Below are 20,315 nucleotides of genomic sequence, written 5' to 3'. Positions count from 1 at the left end.
GCTCAGTCCTGGCCTCGGGCTCATCTCAAAATGCTGGCTGTGCCCCTCTCTACTGGACCAGGTCCATGGCAATAATAGTGGGGGAGGTGGTGGGCACAGGATGGGGTGGCAGGGATGGTGGGGGAGGTGGTAGGGAGATAGTGGGCACAGGGATGGGGTGGCAGGGATGGTGGGGGAGATAGTGGGCAAAGGGACGGGGTGACAGGGATGGTGGGGGAGATAGTGGGCACAGGGATGGGGTGGCAGGGATGGTGGGGGAGGTGGCAGTCACTGGGATGTGGTGGCAGGGATGGGCACAGGGATGGGGTAGGAGGGATGGTGGGGGAGGTGGTGGGCACTGGATGGGGTGGCAGGGATGGTGAGGGAGGTGGTGAGGGAGATAGTGGGCACAGGGATGGGGTGGCAGGGATGGTGGGGGAGGTGGTGGTTACTGGATGGGGTGGTACAGATGGTGGGGGAGGTGGTAGTCACTGGGATGGGGTGGCCCAGATAGCGGAGGTGACAGTGATGGAGGGCATCCTGGTGAAGGTGTGCCAGTGATGGTACAGGGCTGGTGCTGGGAGTGACAGTGGTAGGACAGAGGTGGCAACAGTGCTACAGGGTGACAGGGACAGACAGAGCTGCCTGATGGGGCATTCATTCCCCCAGTACACTTGTCCCAGCACCCACCTCTGAGGGAGACTCCAGCAGGGATAAGCCAGTGTTCAGGGCCCGGGATGCCCGCCTCTGCCCCTGGACACTCAGGATGGCTTTGGTGCACGGGGAGGGCTTGGGGAGCACCACAGGCCAGGGTGTTGCGGGGGCCTACTGTCCTGGCGGGATGGCAGGTGAGGGCCCCAGATTCAACTCCCAGCCCCAGCTCCTCTGCCGTGACCAGGAACACACATTCTCCTTCTTCAAAGAGAATCCAGAAGGAATTTTATCTGCTCTCCTTACAGGGCCCTCAGCCCTAGCACCAGGGAGGATTTCCCCACCCTCCACCCCCAGTGCTCACCCTGCAGGGTGGCCTCAGGCCGGCTGGCCCAGGGGACCCCTGAGCCTCGCCTCTTCTTCTCGAGGGACGTCCGGATGTTGTTCTGCAGGCTGTGGGGCTTCTCCTGGAACAGACCTGCCCCCCAATGCCATGTCAAGGACAGCAGGACAGCAGGACATCCTGGCCCGGGCCCGATGGGCAGAGGGAAGAGGCTGGGATCTCAGACAGTCTCAGGAACTGGGGCCCAGGGACCGGAGGGGGTGGGTGTCAGGGGTCAGAAAGAAACTAGGAAGAACTTTTAAAAAATCAAATACCGAATTTATAGGAATTTTAGGCCCAGAGAAAGGCACCATCAGCCTGCCCAGAGGAAAACACTGAAACGCTCCCTGCTTGCCCTCTCTGTGCCACTCTGCCTCCTGCTCGCCGTCTCTGTGCCACTCTGCCCCCTGCTCGCCCTCTGTGCCACTCTGCCCCCTGCTCACCCTCTCTGTGCCACTTTGCCACCTCTGTCGGGTGGAGATGATGCCACACTTCCCTCGGGGGTGGGACATCACCTCCTCTGCATCCAATTAACAGGAGTGACTGTTAGAGTGACCCAAGGTCATCAGCTGGCAGACATGGTGGGAGACATATATTCCTGTTTTGCCTCAAGCGTTGTGTGTTAGCCCTTCCTTTGGGTTTTTTAAATTAGAAATGAGAGAACTACACCTTCAAAGTTTTAATCCTCACAGCCATCCTGAGGCTGTTCCCATGAACCCCACTTGATGGAGTGGAAAGCAGAGGTGAAGTGACCTGTCCAGGGAGGGACTCGCAGCCCCGTTGGGTACTGGCCTCGCCTACCCTTTGTAAAGCTGAAGCACTCTGCTGTACTCTGAAGGGGTCCCTCCAAGAGGCAGTTTCCAGAGGAAGAGGCACAGGGAGTAGGGGCTGGGCTCTGGCTGGGTCCTGGCTAGGCTCTGGCTGGGCTCTGGCTGGGCTCTGGCTGGGGTCCTGGCTGGGCTCTGGCTGGGTCCTGGCTGGGTCCTGGCTGGGTCCTGGCTGGGCTCTGGCTGGGGTCCTGGCTGGGCTCTGGCTGGGGTCCTGGCTGGCTCTGGCTGGGCTCTGGCTGGGGTCCTGGCTGGGCTCTGGCTGGGTCCTGGCCCCAGATGTTGTCAGGGAGCTTCGGGGTTTGTCCATCTGTGGAAGGGAAGCAGGTCCTTTGGGTGGGCAGGAGGCCTGTGGCGGCGGTGATGATGGGGAGCAATGCCACGTCCTGGCAGTGGGGGAGAGGAGCTGGGGACGTGGCCAGGGCTGGCTCCGAAGTGCGAGGGGCTCTTCTGGTGCCTCTTGGAGCTGCAGTGGATTATCACACATTTGGCTGCCATTACCAAGGGGAAGGCCAGGTTAATCTCAGCACCGCCCTAATTAAATAAAGGCAATTACAGCACCAGCAGATCTGCTCCTGTGAGCTGGAAGCACTCACCCAGGTGTCTTCTCATTTGGTTTCTAACTACCCTGGCAAAGTCAGATGACCTTGGGTTGACTTCGCCTGCTCCCCCTCTAAAATGTGGCCTGGGCCAGCTACCTCAAAATCAAGGAGCCATCTCTATCTTCCCTCCTGGCTCATTCCTGACTCCCACTCCGTCACCAAGTCCTATGGAAACCACCTCCTAAAAACCTCTTGACTCCACCATCGCTGCCGTCAGCACGCTGGTCCCAGCGCCACAAACTCTCAGCCTCCCAGCTAGCTTCCACCCCAGTGCCCCAATCCACCTCCACACAGCACCTGGGAGATTCCCTCACCCCGCTTCTCCACTTAAACCACGTGAATAGTTTCCAGTGACAATCAGAATAAAATCCAGACCCCTCACTTCAGCCCACCTGCCCTATCCCAGTCCACTGGGCTAGCCTTAGCTCCTGCAACTGCCTCTCTCAAACGTGGCTGGGCCAGCCTTAGCTCCTGCAACTGCCTCTCTCAAACGTGGCTGGGCCACCTCTTGCTCCTCTGCCAGACTTCCCTCTCTCCTCCTGCCTGGCTACCCACCCTTCCTCCTCTCCCTGCCTGGCTAACCCCTCCTCCTCTCCCCTCCCAGCCTGGCTAACCCCACTCCTTCCCTCTCTCCCCTCCTCACCTGGCTAACTCCTCCTCTTCTCTCCTCTCCCCTCCCAGCCTGGCTAACCCCACCCTTTCCCTCCTCTCCCCTCCCCACCTGGTTAACCCCTCTTCTTTCCTCCTCTCCCCTCCCAGCCTGGCTAACTCCTCCCCATTCTTGTGAGTTCTGGCCTAGACGTTACTTCCTCCAGGAAGCCTTCCATGATGTGGGCCTCTAAGACACCCTATTCTTCCTCCACCAAAGCTCAGATCTACTATTACAGTGACCAGTCCCTAGAGCTGAAATGTGAACTCCCTGAGCTTGGGAAGCCTATGCCTCCTGCCCACAGTACCTCCCCAGAGCCAGCACCCAGCAGGCACCCAGCAGACATCTGTTGAATGAACTGTGGGAACATGGGGGCTCAGAAGGGAGTGGGATTTGCCTGAGGTCAGGCATTGATGGGGACCCTGGATCCTGCATCTCAGACCAATAGCCTTTGGGACCTGGACACCTGAGCGGGCCAGGGACGGCCTGGCTGGAAGCCTCACCTGAACAGGTGATGCAGGAGATGCCCTCGGCACTCAGGTTGTACTTGAGGTCCAGCAGCACCTGGATGTTGGTATCAGGCCGGAAGAGTAGCGGGGCCCGGCTGGCGGGGCGGAGCCGGCTGGCGAACACCAGGGACAAGATGAGGATGGAGACGAACAGCCCTGTGAGGAAAGGGCGCTACACCAGGCGGGGCTGGGTGCAGCTGGTCCATTCCCAGCGGGGCTCCAAAGTGCCGGGAGATAGCTGCCCTGGTTGTTGGGGGGCGGGTGTCCTAAGGGCGTGGGGGAAGGCCCTGCATGCCAGCCTGTGGGCAAAGCTTGCTGGGGATGGTCCTACAGGGCCAGGGATCAGTTGCTTTGTGGTGTCCCGTGGGGCTGGACTATAAGCTATAATCTAATACTCCTGGACAAGAGGCGGCCACCACCTCGGAGCACCTCATAGTTTATGAAGAGCTGGTGCACTACTTGATCTCACACAACTCTGAAATACTGTTGAAGATGACAATTTTAATAGCACTTAACATTCACTGAGCACTTACCACATGCCACGTGCTGGGCTGAGGTCTTTATACATACTCTCCACTTACAGCTGCCTTCCTAGCCACCGTTCTCATCATCAATTACAGAATAGGAACTGAGTGCTAAACGGACTGGAACAGCCCAATTCACACAGCTAGGACACGGCCAAACTGGGACTCAGACTCAAGTGGGTCTAACTCCAGGGCCCATGCGTGGCATGCTCTGTGCTATACTGCCCAGCGTGAGTGGCTGGCACACAGCAGGGGCCAATGAGCAACAGCCGCCATGCCCAACTTCATTCTGCACAGGAAGGAGGGTGGGTCAGAGAGGGAGAGACCCCAGCCCAGGCCTCTGACCCTGGGGCATCTGTGAGAGGGGGTGGGCTCCCAGTTCCTGTGTGTTTTGGGGGTGGAGCTGTGAGACAGGGGGCAGGGCGGGAGGGCCCACTTACCCACGATCACCCAGCGGCTCTTGACAGCTGACCACAGGACCCAGTGGTGCAGCAGCTCCTGCAGCTGCACAATGAGGTGGCCGCGGCTGCCCGTGTTGGAGGCTGGCTGCAAACCCTCAGGGGACACAGACACCAGGGACACATCTCCCAGCTCCAGTGACACTGCCAGGGCAGAGCAGTGGCCCGTCAGAGCCTGAGTCAAAGCCCACTGTGGTCCACGCTCGCTTCCAGGGAAGCCCCGATGCCTGGTGAGGAAGCCCGCAGGCCATCTTGTCCTGCCCCCAGCCTCAGGACCAACTTGTCAAGTGTTACTCCCCTGGCAGAGGCAGTGCTGGGTCTCGCTGGGGTCAGCAGGGCAGGCCTGTGCCAGCTCTCACCTGGCTCTTCCTCGACCTCCAGCAAGGGGATGTCATCATCCAGGTAGGGTATGGGGCCCTGGGCGGGGCTGCCTCCAACCTGCTCGGGAGCCGCAAACACGTCTCCGGGGAAGTGCAGGGAGCTCTTGCGGCCGCAATTCTGGTGGCAGCTGTGGAGACAGTAGGGGACAGGGGTGAGCCAGAGGGTCCTGGGTACCCAGGGAGGGTGGGACAGGGCCCTGAGGATCAGATGAACCCAGGTATCACAGTGCTGCTGACGTCACACACAGAATGAGCACCCCAGGCTTCTGGGAGCTGGTCACCTGGTTTCCTTCTAGTACCATCTACCCCAGCGCCCTCAGGTGCCAGTCTTCCTCCAGAGAGACAAATGGTGACAGCAAACATTACCCAGGAAAAGGGGATGACAACACATAGTGGCCCGGGCACTAAGGTGATCAAATCAGGGGACTCATTCCTCTGCTGCTGTGTGGCCCAGGAGCTCTGCCACCAACTTAATACTCAGGGGAGCCAGGAGGAGGGAGCAGGGCTGGGCTGAGGGTGTAGCTTCGTGGCCGAGGTCTCAGCTGGAGTGAACACATGAGAGACACAGCCCACCCTAGGGACTGGGCACCAGAATAATCCTCATGGCTAATACGAGCGCTGGGTATGTGGCTAATACCACTGCCACGTGCCAGCTGCGAGCTGGGAGCCCTGCGTGGATTATCTCACTTAATCCTCATGGGACTCACACACAGATGAACCCACGTATCACAGTGCTGCTGACGTCACAACCATTTCATAGAAAAGGAAACTGAGATGCAGAGGTGAAGTCACCTGCCCAGGGTTCCACGGCTGCCGAGGGAGGAGGCTGGGCTTGGAGCCCACATCTGACTGACTGGGAAGATGACTGTGCCCAATAGGACCACTGGGGAGACAGCCCCAGGCGGGGGGGTGGAGGTGGGGCTTATTTGGCATCTCTGTAGAGATCAGAAAAAGGTACCCTTTCCCCATGATGCTGCTTCTATGTCATGAAACTGCCATGGAAAACAGTCAAATCTGAGTGCCCATGGTACACAGAACAGTGCCTCCTCCAGGGCACCTGTGTGCAGTGCCAGCCCGCACCACCACAGAGGAGTCCTGAAGGGAGAGGATGTGAGTGGGGAGAGCTGAGGAGTCCATCTGAGGCCCAAGTCTAAGCTCCTCGCTGGGCCCTTCTCTCCCTCCAGCCCCTCCGGGGCTCGCTATGGGCAAGCGGACATTGTCATGGGTCCCTGAACACGACTGACCAAGGCCTTTATCACAATGAGTGGGCCCTGTTCCAAGCCCAGAGTTGCTCCATCCTCCCCACCCCAGGCAGCCACCCAGGCCTGATTCAACTCCACCACCATCCCCCTCCATCTTCCCAACCACCAGGCCCACAAGGTCTTTCCCCCTAAACCTGCAGCAGCAACTCTGCACTGACCCGTTCAACTCTGCACACATCTCACTACATCTAAAGACAAGAACCTGAGGACACTTAACATGGTGGCTAAGAGCGTGGGATCTGGAGGCAGAGTTCTTGGGTTTAAATCCAGGCTCTACTGCCTACTAAATAGGTGACCTTGAAAAAGCTGCCCAACCTCCCTGAGTCATTGTTTTCTATCTATAAAATGGGCACAGCAAGAGAACCCAGCTCCCAGGGTCCTTTGGGAAGTGAACGGTGATGTCATAAGATGTTGGACAAAAGTGCTTTGCTCACTTCCTGTTGACACTGGTGATCCCAAATTGCAGTTATTGGATGGAAGCATTTTCTCCTTCCCTGTTCCCTGCCTAGCAAAGGACTGGGCATACAGAAGGCTTTTGGAAGAGAGGCTGGTACACTGAGTGGCTCACAGAGGCCTGTTGTGGATACCCTGCTGTGGGTAGAGGCCCCACCCGACTTACCTGCTCTGGCAGGAGCTCTCCAGCGGTGCCAGGTAGAGGCTCCAGAGGCCCAGGGCTGCAGGCATGGTGACAAGCACGGCCAGCCAGCAGCAGGACACGATGAGAGACATGAAGAGGCCAAAGTCATGGACGGCTGGGATCTGGTGATGGAAAGGAAGAGAGGGATGTGGGACTGGTTGGACCTGCAGTCAGGGGGCCTGGGTGCCCCCCTGCAGCAAGAGACATTTAGGACCCCAGATCTGGCCCAGACTGAGGCAGTAGGAGGAGACCCAGGCTGCCAGAATGCCAGCCACCAGCCTCGCAGGACACCAGGAGCCAAGGGCTGGTGTCAGGGGACACAGCAGCACAGGAAGGGTCCCCAGCTCAAGTGGAGGCTCTTGTCTATCTGCAGTCCACTGCCCAGAACAGTGTCTGGCACAGAGGCAGTGGTCAGTAGCTGTCATTACGCGAATGAATGGGGGACAGAGGAAGACACATCCCATTAGACCATGCCATGTGCTAGTGATGGGGAGGGAGAGAATGCTGCCGCATGACCGAGGCAGGGACCCTGGGGACTAGGAGCAATGGGTATGTTCCAGAAGTACGACAGGGACCACACAGGGAGGTGCTAGTTGGAAGGAAGCTGTAACCACCCACAGAGCAGCCTTCACTCTGTGAAACACTTTCACAGTCATCCTCGCATCTCAGTCCCGGATAATCCACACATGAGGAAAGCAAGGCTCAGAGAGGTCACACAGCCTGCCCAAGGTCACACAGCAGAAGCTGAACCCAGCTCTGCCTACCTTCTAGAAGTGATTCTGTAGAAGGACTTGGATAATCCTAAAGCATCTACTGGTTTCCAGAGGGGCTACTCAGCCCAGGTCGTAAAGTCTCTCAAAGACTTGGGCCAATTCACTGTCTTTCTGTACCAAGGACCCAGCCTGGGCTCAATGCCTTCTCCTAAGCCCCACTCAGAGGCAGCAAGAGGAAGTCAGCACGAGGTAGGAAAATGCAGCCAGAAGCAGGCAGAAGGGGAATCGCTATGGACTTGGTCAGGCTTCTCACTTATCTGCTGTGTGATCCTGAGGAAGTCACTTCACCTCTCAAAGGCCAAGTTTCTTTTTTGGAAAACAGGATGGTAATGGTACCTTTGTCAATTACCATGAGTAATGAAGATTAAACGAGAAACAGCTTTGGAAACTGCCAAATGTCCTCCAGGGTGGAGGCTGGGTTACTACTGAGGATCCCTAATACGTGCTGTCTGGATTATTATATATTCCCACTTGTTAATTTTGGGTAATGGGTGATTCATGACAAAAATGAACTCTAGAGACAGGGCAAGTACCTTGAAGTGAAGGCTATGTGGCCACTCAAGCAGTAGTGGGAAGGGCAGAGAGCAGGGGCTAGGTATGCATGGGTGGGTGGGAGGCCCGGACAGGAATGGAGGGCAGGTCCGCACCTGGGAGAAGACGTTAGCTGCGTAGGCGGCGGCTGTGGTCAGGGAGGTGAAGAAGGTGGCCTTGCCTGCAGTTTGGACGGTGTGGATCATACGCAGCTGTGGGTCTTCCAGGTGGGTGGCCTGGCGGTAGGTGTTGATGAACACAAAGACGTCGTCCACACCTGTGGGAGGGAGTCCCGGGCCAGGCTCAGGATCATTCTGCTGTCTCCAGGATCAGGCCCAACCTGGCCCTAGACCGAGTGGGAGTGGCCTCCTGGGCGGTCAGGCTGCAGGAGTCCTGCTTCTCAGCTTAGAGTTTGGAGAGACTCCTCTGACTGGCTCCTCCCACCAAGAGTTCAAGCCCCACCCACCACACTCCTTGGCCCTAACCTCACCCAGAGCTAGGTACCTTCTCCCACAACCTGGCCTCCTTCCCACACTTCCTGGGCTTTTCCCACCATCCTCACCTCCATCCAGCAAACCTTGCTGCTCTCCCCACCCACCCTATGCCAAGGATCCGCCCACCACCCACATTCTAACCCCGCAATCCAAGGCTCTAGGCCTCAGCGGGGGCTGTGTAGAGTCCCCAGGGAAGCCAGGCTTTGTAACCAGGGAGAAAGGGGATGGGGCAGACTTCCCATGTGGGAGGCGCACTGCCATGGCAACAGAGGTGACTCACCAATGCCCACGATCACGAAGGCGGCCACCCCATTGAGGATGCCCAAGTACTGGATACCAAAGACCACGTGGTACAGGAAGAGGGCCACCAGGCAGCTGAGACCAATGCTGGCAATCCCAAAGAAGGACAGGAACACTGGGCAGGGTAAGAGGCACGAGGGAGATGGTGGGGGACCCTCATGGGACACAAACCCCACTAGAGTCCCTGACCTCAGCTGGGTCCTGTCTCTTCCTCCCAACCCTGGGCACCATTCACCACTCTGTCTGTTCCCAACCCAGGCACAGGGCCAATTCTCAGTTTTCCATGCCCAAAGAGGGCACCGGGCAGGAGGCCCAAGTGGCAGATGAAGCCATTTCTGGGTAAGTCAGGTTGTCCTCCTCTTTGCAGACCTTACCTCAAGAGCCTTATGAACATTACATATTACCTGGGGGTAGGAACTGTGTTTGGATCCCTGGCACCTTACAGCATCTGGCGTATAGTTTGGTGCCCCGTAAATATCTGTTGTATGAATGAATGAATGTCTTTTCCATTTTGGAAAGTATTACCATTGTCTTGTCTCCTTGGGCAGTAGAGTGAGCCTACTGTATACGGACAGCACTGTAAGCAGCAGCTAGTATCCAGGGGTACACGAAGGTGAAAAAGTGATCGGGGGGCAGAGGGCAGTTGACTTGGGACTCCAAAATAGGCTACAAAGTAATCCACAAAGGAATACAATACCCCAGACTCCCCAACACAAGGCTATCAACAGGAGAAAGATGGTCAACAGGCAAAAGGTCCAACTGTGCAGGGGCCCAGGGCAGAGGGCGTGACCCAGGCTGGTACAGCCCAACCTGCCTCCAGGACTCAGTCTGCCTGCTTGGGGTTGGAAGATGATTTCTGTGCATATCCCTGTGTCCCCAGCTCTGACATGCTGGGCTCAAGAGTATTGCAGCATTCTTGAGAAGGCAGGCTCTGGGCAGACAGGAGCACCCTGGGAGGGGAGGAGGGGGCTGGCTTGAGAGAAGCCCTACCTGAGCAGGAGGTGAGGACGTAGACCAGGGCAGCGATGCAGCTGCTGCTGATGAAGGCCAGGAGCATGTCATTGTTGAACGTCCTGCGCACTTCATAGTCAAACAAGTCTGTCCCCCCATAGAGAACCTGGACTTTGCTGGGGGAAGGGAGGATGTGGAGAGAAGAATGACAGGAAGAGGATTAGATACGGCTGTGAACACGTAGAGGAGTATCAGGAGCTGTCCACTTCACCTGTGACTCTACCTTGGTTGGATATCAAAATCACCTGGGGGCTTCCAATAATCCTGATGTCCAGGCCAGGCTCCAGACAAATTAGATCAGAATTGGTGGGGTGGGTCTGAATCATCAGTGCTCTTTAACTCTCTCAGGTGATTCAAATGTAGGGTCAAGGTTGAGAACCACTGCTCTACGCAGATCGTGATCAATTATAATCAGCTTCTATGTCATCTTCCAATTCTCCATATCTATGGCCAAGTTCTAAATTCAAACTGGCTGGTAGATATCCAGTTTTACACTGCCATTCAATGTGTCCTTAACACAAGTTATTTTTAATTAAAAAAAAAACAACCAGGCTGGTCAAACTGTGTCTTAAAATACAAACATAAGTGACATCTGCTTCTGGCCAAGATGGAGTAACAAGATGGAGTCCATATTTATCTTCTCACTAGAACTAACAAAAATGTGAGAAAATGCATGAAACAAGGCAACCAAGGATGATTATCCCTGAGAGAGGAGAAACAAAATGAGTCCCATGCTTATCCTGGCTTAGTGCTTTGAGAGTTTCCAGTCCTCAGTGCAGCCTAAAATATGGGTTATTGGACTCCCCAAAGGAGGCTGAAAATTTTTCAAACTTGATGAAAACTACAAACCCACTGATACAGGAAGCTTCAGCAATGAGCCCCAAGCACAAAAAAACTACAATGCACATCATAACCAAATTGCTCAAAAATAGTGACCAAAAGAAAATCTTAAAAAGCAGCCTGAGAAAAAGACACAGAGGAACAAAGACAAGGCTGACAGCAGACTTCCCATTAAAAACAGGGTACATGAGAAGGCAGGGGAGCAACATCCTTTGCAGATAGTGGTGAAAAAAGTCAGCCCAGGATTCTATACCCAGCAAAAATACATTTAAAAAACAAAGGCAAAATAGAAAACTTTTTTAGATAGACAAAAACTGAAATAATTCATATCCAGTATACTTGCACTAAAAGAGATTTTATTTACTTATTTATTTTTTGAGCCAGGGTCTCACTTTGTCACCCAGGCTTGACTGCAATGGCATGATCATAGCTCACTATAGCCTCTAACTCCTGGGCTCAAACAATCCTTCCACCTCAGGCTCCTGAGTAGCTAGACTACAGATGCATGCCACCATGCCTGGCCAATTTTGTTATCTTTTAGTAGAGATGGTGATAGGCTTTGGCTGTGTCCACACCCAAATCTCAACTTGAATTGTATCTCCCAGAATTCCTATGTGTCTTGGGAGGGACCCAGGGGGAGGTAATTGAATCATGGGGGCTGGTCTTTCCCGTGCTAGTCTCATGGTAGTGAATAAGTCTCACGAGATCTGATGGGTTTATCAGGGGTTTCCGCTTTGCTTTTTCCTCATTTTCTCCTGCTGTCCCCATGTAAGAAGTGCCTTTTGCCTCCTGCCATGATTCTGAGTCCTCCCCAGCCATGTGGAACTGTAAGTCCAATTAAACCTCTTTCTGTTCTCAGTTTCAGTTATGTCTTTATCAGCAGCGTGAAAATGGACTAATACAGTAAATTGGTACCAGTAGAGTGGGGCTCTGCTGAAAAGATACCTGAAAATGTGGAAGTAACTTTGGAACTGGGTAACAGGCAGAGATTGGAACAGTTTGAAGGGCTAAAAAGAAGACAGGAAAATGTGGGAAAGTTTGGAACTTCCTAGAGACTTGTTGAATGGCTTTGCACAAAATGCTGATAGTGATATGGACAATAAAATTCAGGCTGAGGTGGTCTCAGATGGAGATGAGGAATTTGTTGGGAACTGGAGCAAAGGTGACTCTTGTTATGTTTTAGCAAAGAGACTGGTGGCATTTTGCCCCTGCCCTAGAGATCTGTGGAAATTTGAATTTGAGAGAGATGATTTAGGGTATCTGGCAGAAGAAATTTCTAAGCAGCAAAGCATTCGAGATGTGACTTGGGTGCTGTTAAAAGCATTCAGTTTTATAAGGGAAGTGGAGCATAAAAGTTTGGAAAACTTGCAGCCTGACCATGCAATGGAAAATAAAAACCCATTTTCTGGGGAGAAATTCAAGCCAGCTGCAGAAATTTGCATGAGTAGCAAGGAGCCTAATGTTAATCCCCAAGACCATGGGGATTAACATTCTCTGACATGGAGAATTTCAGAGAATTTCATGGCAGCCCCTCCCATCACAGGCCTGGAGGCCCAGGAGGAAGAATTGGTTTCGTGGGCCAGGTCCAGGGTCCCCATGCTGTGTGCAGCCTAGGGACTTGGTGCCGTGTCCCAGCCGCTCCAGCTGTGGCTGAAAGGGGCCAATGTACAGCTCAGGCTGTGGCTTCAGAGAGTGGAAGCCCCAAGCTTTGGCAGCTTCCACATGGTGTTGAGCCTGTGGATGCAAAGAAGTCAAGAATTGAGATTTGGGAACCTCCACCTACATTTCAGAAGATATATGGAAACGCCTGAATGCCCAGACAAAAGTTTGCTGCAGGGGAGGAGCCCTGATGGAGAACCTCTGCTAGGGGAGTACAGAAGGGAAATGTGGGGTCATAGCCCCCACATAGAGTCCCTACTGGGCCACTGCCTAGTGCAGCTATGAGAAGAGGGTCACTGTCCTCCAGACCCCAGAATGTAGATCCACTGACAGCTTGCACCGTGTGCCTGGAAAAGCCGCAGACACTCAATGCCAGCCCATGAAAGCACCTAGGAAGGAGGCTGTACCCTGCAAAGCCACAGGGGCAGAGCTGCCCAAGACCATGAAAACCCACCTCTTGCATCAGCGTGACCTGGATGTAAGGATGTGAGACCTGGAGTCAATGGAGATCATTTTGGAGCTTTAAAATTTGACTGCTCCGCTGGATTTTGGACTTGCATGGGCCCTGTAACCCCTTTGTTTTGGCCAATTTCTCCCATTTGGAATGGTTGTATTTACCCAATACCTGTACCCCCATTGTATGTAGGAAGTGACTAGCTTGCTTCTGATTTTACAGGCTTATAGGCGGAAGGGACTTGCCTTGTCTCAGATGAGACTTTGGACTGTGGACTTTTGGGTTAATGCTGAAATGAGTTAAGACTCTGGAGGATGTTGGGAAGGCATGATTGGTTTTAAAATGTGAGGACATGAGATTCGGAGAGGCCAGGGTGGAATGATATGGTTTGGCTGTATCCTCACCTAAATCTCAACTTGAATTGCATCTCCCAGAATTCCCATGTGTTGTGGGAGGGACCCAAGAGGAGGTAATTGAATCATGGGGGCCGGTCTTTACTGTGCTATTCTCATGGTAGTGAATAAGTCTCACGAGATCTGATGGGTTTATCAAGTGTTTCTGCTTTTGCTTTTTCCTCATTTTCTCTTGCTGTCACCATCTAAGAAGTGCCTTTTGCCTCCTGCCATGATTCTGAGTCCTCCCCAGCCATGTGGAACTGTAAGTCCAATTAAATCTCTTTTTTTTTCTCCCAGTTTCAGGTATGTCTTTATCAGCAGTGTGAAAAGGAACTAATACAGATGGGGTCTCATTATGTTGCCCAGGCTGGTCTTGAACTCCTGGCCTCAAGCAATCCTCCCACTTTGGCCTCCTAAAGTTGGATTACAGGTGTTAGCCACTGTGCTCAGCCTATGAGAGATGTTAAAGGAAGTCCTCAGGAAGAAGAAAAATGGTAACAGATGGAAATAGGGAAATATGGATTTATACAATGAAACAAAAAACATTGAAAATGGTAATGTCATAAATAAATACATACAATTTTCTTATTTAAATCTCTTTAAAAGATAATTGACAATTTAAACAAAAATAATGTAGTGTGGGGTTTATAATATACATTAAAATAAAATGCATAACCACAATAACATAAAGGCTAGGAGGGAAGAAATAGTAGTATATTATTGTAAAGCTCTTATACTACATATGAAATAATATTATTTGAAGATACACTGTAATAATTTAAAGATGTATACTATAAACCCTAAAGCAACTACCAAAAGAGTTACAGCATAAAAGCCAACAAAGGAGATAAAATAGAATAGTAAAAAACATTCAATAGTTCAAGAGAGCCAAAATACAGGAAAGGGGAAACAAGAAGCATATGGGACAAATAGAATAAAATATACTTAAGTCTAACCATATTAATAATTGCATTAACTGTAAATGGCTTAAACACCCCAAGTAAAAGGCAGAAAGTATCAGAGACCTTTATTTATTTATTTATTTTTTGAGGTGGAGTCTCACTCTGTCACCCAGGCTGGAGTGCAGTGGCGCGATCTCAGCTCACTGCAAGCTCCGCCTCCCGGGTTCACACCATTCTCCTGCCTCAGCCTCCCCAGTAGCTTGGACTACAGGCACCCGCCACCATGCCCGGCTAATTTTTTGTATTTTTTAGTAGAGATGGGGTTTCACCATGTTAGCCAGGTTGGTCTCGATTTCCTGACCTCGGGATCCACCTGCCTCGGCCTCCCAACGTGCTAGGATTACAGGCGTGAGCCACCCAGAGACCTTTAAAAAAGTCAAGACCTAGCTGACTACAAGAAACCCACTTTAAATATAAAGACACAAATAGGATAAAAGCAAAGGGAGAGAAAATGATATACCATGCTAACATGAACCAAAAAAGAAGCTGGATTGGTTATATTATTAAAAAATAAAGTAAATTTTAGAGGAAAGAATATAACTAGGGGCAAAGAAGATAATTTCAAAATGATCATCAAAACTACAATCCTAAATGTTTTTATAGCTAATAACAGAGCTTTAAAATGCATGAAGTAAAAACTAACAGAACTGAAAAAAGAAATAGACAACTCCCCGATTGTAGATAGATATTTCAATATCTCTCTCTCTCAATGTTGCTAGAAAAATTAGACAGAAAATCAGTAAGGATATAGAAGACCATGAACAACACAATCAATGAACTTGATCTAATTAAGACTTATAGAACATTTCATGCAAAAACAGAACTTTTTTTTTCAAGTATACAGGGAACATTCAGCAAGAAAGACCATGTACTGAACCATAAAACAAGACTCAATAAATTTAAAAGAACTCACATCACACAAAATGTGTTCTCTAACCATCATGAAATTAAATTAAAAATCAGCAACAAAAAGCCTGAAAAATTCCCAAATATTTGAAAACTAAATAACACACTTTTAAGTTATACATGGGTCAAAGAAGAGATCAAAAGGAAAAATAGAAAGTATGTTGAACTGAATGAAAATGAAAACACCATATCAAAATTTTGAAATGTGCTAAAATAGTCACACTTAAGGGGAATTTTATAGCATTAAACACCTCTATTAGGAAAGAAAAGTTTCAAATCCATGGCCTTAGCTTCTACTTTAAGGAAGTAGTACAAGAGAAAATGAAATGTAACATAAACCGAAGAAAGAAAATAATAAAGATCAGAGCAGAAATCAAGGAAATAGAAAACAGAAAAGCAATGGAGAAAATCATTGAAATGGGTAGCACAATAGGGTAACTACAGTCAATAATAAGTTAACTGTACATTTTAAAATAAGAGTGTAATTGGATTGTTTGTAACTCAAAGGATAAATGCTTGAGGGGATGGAGAGCCCATTCCCCATTTATGTGTTTACCTCACATTGCTGGCCTCTATCGAAACATCTCATGTACCCCATAAATATATACACCTACTATGTGTTCACGAAAATTAAAAATAAAAATAAATAAATCTAATTCTTAAAAAAGAAAATCAATGAAACCAAAAGCTAGTTCTTTGAGATCAATAAAACTGATAAGCTTCTAGCCAGACTGATCATGAAAAAAAAGAAGACACACGGAAGGTGACATCACTACAATTTCTACAAACATTAAAAAGATAATAGGGAAATATTATAAATCATTTTACACCAACAAATTTGACAATTTTTTTTTTTTAAGAGACAGGGTCTCACTCTGCCACCCAGGCTACAGTGCAGTAGCACAATCATAGTTCACTGCAGCCTTGAACTCCTCAGCTCAAGGGATCCTCCAACCTCAGCCTCCAAAGTAGCAAGGACTACAGGCATGTGTCACCACGCCTGGCTAATTTTTGTGTGTTTTTATAGAGAGGGGCTTGCTGTTTCCCCAGCTGGTCTTAACCACCTGGCCTCAAGGATCCTCCTGCCTCAGCCTTCCAAGTAGCTGGGATTATAGGCATGAACTACAGTACCCTGCTAGTGTTCACTGTCTTGATGGTGGTGAGGGTTTCCCAGTGTATACACACATGTCAAAACTAATCAAATTGTAAAGTATGTGAAGTTGGTTGTATGTCAATTATGCCTCAATAAAGCTGTTAAAAATGTAAACAGGACTTTAAAAAGCCCAGTTGAAAGGATCTCTGGATTATCTACTTTGCTGAATTAAATAGGTTAACTATCCTTTCGTTAGAGTAGAAAATCAATCATTTATTCATTCACACATTAATGCAAAGCATTTATAGAGTATCTTCTAGATTCTGGGTCCTGTGCTAGATGCTGATTATAAAAAGACATAGGCCCATACTTTTACTCTCAAGTTGGAAGAAATAGCTCATGGAAGACCAGTATCCTTACCTAAAACTACTAAAATGTCCGCTAAAATTCAGAAACTATCTGTGATGACAGTAGAGAGTTGCTGAAGTAATCGAACTAGAGGGCTAAGACTCCAGAAAGGAAAGAACCTAGGAAAGGTAAGCTGCCCTTCTACAGCCATTTTTACCCTGGAGGCATCTGCCGATTCTAAACACGGGCAGAGGGCTGAAAAACTTGGCTGGGAGTCAGATAAGCTAGCAGAGCTTTGGGCAGACACTTGCGGATCAGCAGAGCACATGGCCAGGTTTTCCCTCGGCACTTCTGCAGAAGTCTGGGGCTGTGTGGGGCCTGAAGCCAAAAATCCGAAGCAGAAAGCCTCGGAAAAAGCAGAGTAGAATTTTTGTCTTTGTTGTGATTTTTTTAGCAGCTTTTGAGAGATAAAAGATTAGAGTTTGGAACCTATCAGGGGAAAGGACTCTGCAGAATACACCAAGCTCTCAGTTGAAAATCCTAGAGAATCTAGGGCAAACTAGAGGTAGACTGAGACTTTCCAGGATTGCAAACCATCCTCAACTCTCAGTGTGGTCACTGCCTGTTTAAGGTGATCAGCCATGACTCTATGTGCCTTCTGAAGTGAAGGATAAATTTTCTCTGGAGGAAATAACATCATCTGGACCTTTATGTGTGTGTTTTTTTCATATAATGTTCATCACTTAATAAAAGTTACACTTTGAGAGGCCAAGGTGGGAGGACCACTTGAGGCCAGCAGTTTGAGACCAGTCTGGGCAACACAGTGAAACGTTGTGTCAGAACAAAAACAAAAACAAAAAACTAGCTGGGCATGGTGGCACATGCCTGTAGACCTAGCTACTCAGGAGGCTGAGACGGGAGGATTACCTGAGCCCAGGAGTTTCAGGCTGCAGTGAGCTATGACCATGCCACTGAACTTCGGCCTTAATGACAGAGTGACACCTTGTCTCAAAAAGATAACAATAAAAACATAAAAATTACCAGGTATACCCACAGGCAGGAACACATGATCCCAAACCAAGTGAAACAACAGACTACAGAAACAAATCTGCAGGTTATCCATATATTAAAAGTTGGTAAGAATTTTAAAACACTATAATTAATATGTTTAAGAACAGACAGGAAAATGTGGACAAAATTAACTAAATGATGAATAAAATAATTACACCAGTGATTTAGATCTATAAGAGATTCAAATGGAAATTCTCAAAAACGACAAACAGAACAGTAACTTTAAAAACTCAATAGACATTAAATGGCAGATTAGAGACAATAAATAGAAAGCAGGATCAATGAACTAGAATATCTAAACCAAAGCATAGAAAGAAAAATAAAAAAATAAAACCCAGAAAAAAAGCATTGAAAACATATGGGCTCAGTGAAAAGATCTAACAGTTTGTGTAATCAGAGTGCAAAAAAGAGGAAACAGAAACAAGATAGAAGCAATATCTGAAGAGATAATAGCTAGGACATTCTTAAAGCTGATTATGGTCATCAACCTACAGCTTCAAGAAGCTCTGTGTCCCCGAACAGAACAAACACAAAGAAAACACACTAAGATACGTCACAGTAAGACTGGTGAAAACAAAGACAAAGAAATCTTAAAAGCAGAAAAAAGAGAATTTTTAATGGCACAACAAAAAAGATTTACAGCCTACTTTTCTACAGAAATGATGGAAGTCAGAAGACAATGGAGTGACATCTTCAGGTAAAGTATTAAAAGAAAATAACTGCCAATTTATAATTCTATACCAGCAAAAATATGCTTCAAAAATGAAAGTAAAATAAAGATGTCTACTAGGCAAACAAAACAGAGAATTTACCACCAGCAAATCTGTACTGAAAGAAATGCTAAAGAGTTCTTTAGACACAAGGAAAATGATCCCAGAGGGAAACATGAAATTACACAAAGTAATGAACACCCACAGAAATGGTAAATATGTGAATAAATATAAATGAACACAGACTCTGTAAAATAATGATGTCATGTCTTATGGGGCTTAAATGTATTAAGAATTAAAATGCATGCAACATAAATGCAAAAAATTGAAGCTCAATAAATGCAGTGAGCACATTCTAAGATTCCAGTATTAAAAGCAATAAAAGTCATCATTTATATTATTCTGTTATAAGTCAAGGTACATGTTGCCATCTGTTGGGTAACCAATAATAGAGTAATTTTAAGAATCTTGTTCATCCAAAAGCACTAAAGTCAAGTCTACAGGATTGTCACCACTGCTGTGACGCTCTAATGGGAGAAAACAGAAAAGAGTGGCTTCTTCCCTAAGGGCAGGGGATTTGCCTCAGCAGCTAAACATCTGGGCAGAGTTAATACTGGTACCTAAAACCGTGAAGGTCCTTCTATAGTCATCACCTCTCAGTTTCCCAACCCAGCCAAGTACCTTTCCTTGAGGCATCTCCATTCATTTATTCATTCACTCCCCTGACAAATCCTTACTAAGGGGTACCTGGCCTTGTGCTGGGGCTCAGCCCACAGAAACTGAACCAGCAACAATCCCAGTCTTCAACAAACTCACATTCTATAGAGACAGATAATTAAACCAGACCTCTCTCAAACTTAAATGTGCAAACAAATCACCTGAAAATACTGCGGGTCTGGGAGAGAACTTGAGCTTCTGCATTTCTAACAAGCCCCTAGGTGATGCCGTTGTTGTTGATGGGAGGAATGTACTGTGAGTTACAATTAAAAGACAGAGTGAGAAGCATTGTGATAAAATTGTAGCTCAGAAGGGTGAAATAGCTCACTAAAACTCACAATAATTTGAATAACTGGGATCGGACCCAAGATACATCTGACTCCAAAGTCTGTGTATGCTCTTTCCTGCCTCCCTTAAGGAGAAGAAAGGGGACTGTGGAAACAGGTAGTGTCTCAGTCTGATTTATGTTGCTATAACAGAATACCTGAGACTGGGTAATTTACAAAGAAAAGAGGTTTATTTAGTTCATGGTTCTGCAGGCTGGGAAGTTCAGTGGCATGGCATTGGCTTCTGGTGAAGGCTTTTGTGCTGCATCATAACACGGAGGAAGGTAAAAGGGGGAACAGGCAAAAGGGACCCAAAAAGAGGAGGAACCTCGCTTTATAACAACCTGCTCTCTTGGGAACTAATCCATTCCCGCAAGAGTGAGAACTAGCTCACTCCCACAAGATGGCATTAATCTATTTATGAGGGATCCACCCCCATGACCGAAACATCTTCCACTAGGCCCCACCTCTCAACACAGCTGCACTGAGTTTTGGGGGGGACAAAGCATATCCAAACCATAGCAGGTAGTGGGCATTTAGTCCAGCCTCTGGGCAATGTTGCCCAAGTTGGATCTTAATAGACGAACAGGAGCTTGCCTGACAAAGAACTAAGGCAGGGAGAAGGCTCCCAGTGCAGTAAGTGGCACAAAAACATAAAGGGTGAGGGTCTGTATTTGAATCTCATTCCACCACTGATGAGCTTTAAAATTGTGGACAACTTACCTGATTGCCATGTCTCAGTTTCCTCAACTATAAAATGGAAATAATCATAACAGCACTCACCTGATTGGGTTGGTGTGAGAATTAAATGAACTGGTATGTATAAAGGGTTTCGAACAGTGTGTGGCACAGTGTAAGTGCTCAA

General features: G+C 48.8%; 1 protein-coding gene across 2 annotated transcripts in view; it reads right to left on the bottom strand.

Annotated features, from left to right (window-relative positions):
- The window catches only part of DISP3 (dispatched RND transporter family member 3), a 57,907-nt gene that overhangs the window by 12,783 nt on the left and 24,809 nt on the right, over window positions 1-20,315 (bottom strand). For both annotated transcript variants that reach the window (XM_030805676.1, XM_012498377.2), the window contains exons 4-11: window positions 9,949-10,085; window positions 8,939-9,073; window positions 8,281-8,441; window positions 6,843-6,982; window positions 4,941-5,089; window positions 4,564-4,725; window positions 3,594-3,755; window positions 995-1,108 (exon numbers count right to left, since the gene is read on the bottom strand). In XM_030805676.1, the coding sequence (XP_030661536.1) occupies window positions 995-1,108; window positions 3,594-3,755; window positions 4,564-4,725; window positions 4,941-5,089; window positions 6,843-6,982; window positions 8,281-8,441; window positions 8,939-9,073; window positions 9,949-10,085 (1,160 nt within the window). The remainder of the gene's footprint in view (window positions 1-994; window positions 1,109-3,593; window positions 3,756-4,563; window positions 4,726-4,940; window positions 5,090-6,842; window positions 6,983-8,280; window positions 8,442-8,938; window positions 9,074-9,948; window positions 10,086-20,315) is intronic.

Source organism: Nomascus leucogenys, chromosome 24 (genome assembly GCF_006542625.1).
Source record: "Nomascus leucogenys isolate Asia chromosome 24, Asia_NLE_v1, whole genome shotgun sequence".
NCBI lineage: Eukaryota > Metazoa > Chordata > Mammalia > Primates > Hylobatidae > Nomascus > Nomascus leucogenys.
Note: the sequence above shows the minus strand (reverse complement) of the source record. Positions and strands in the feature narration are given on the sequence as shown.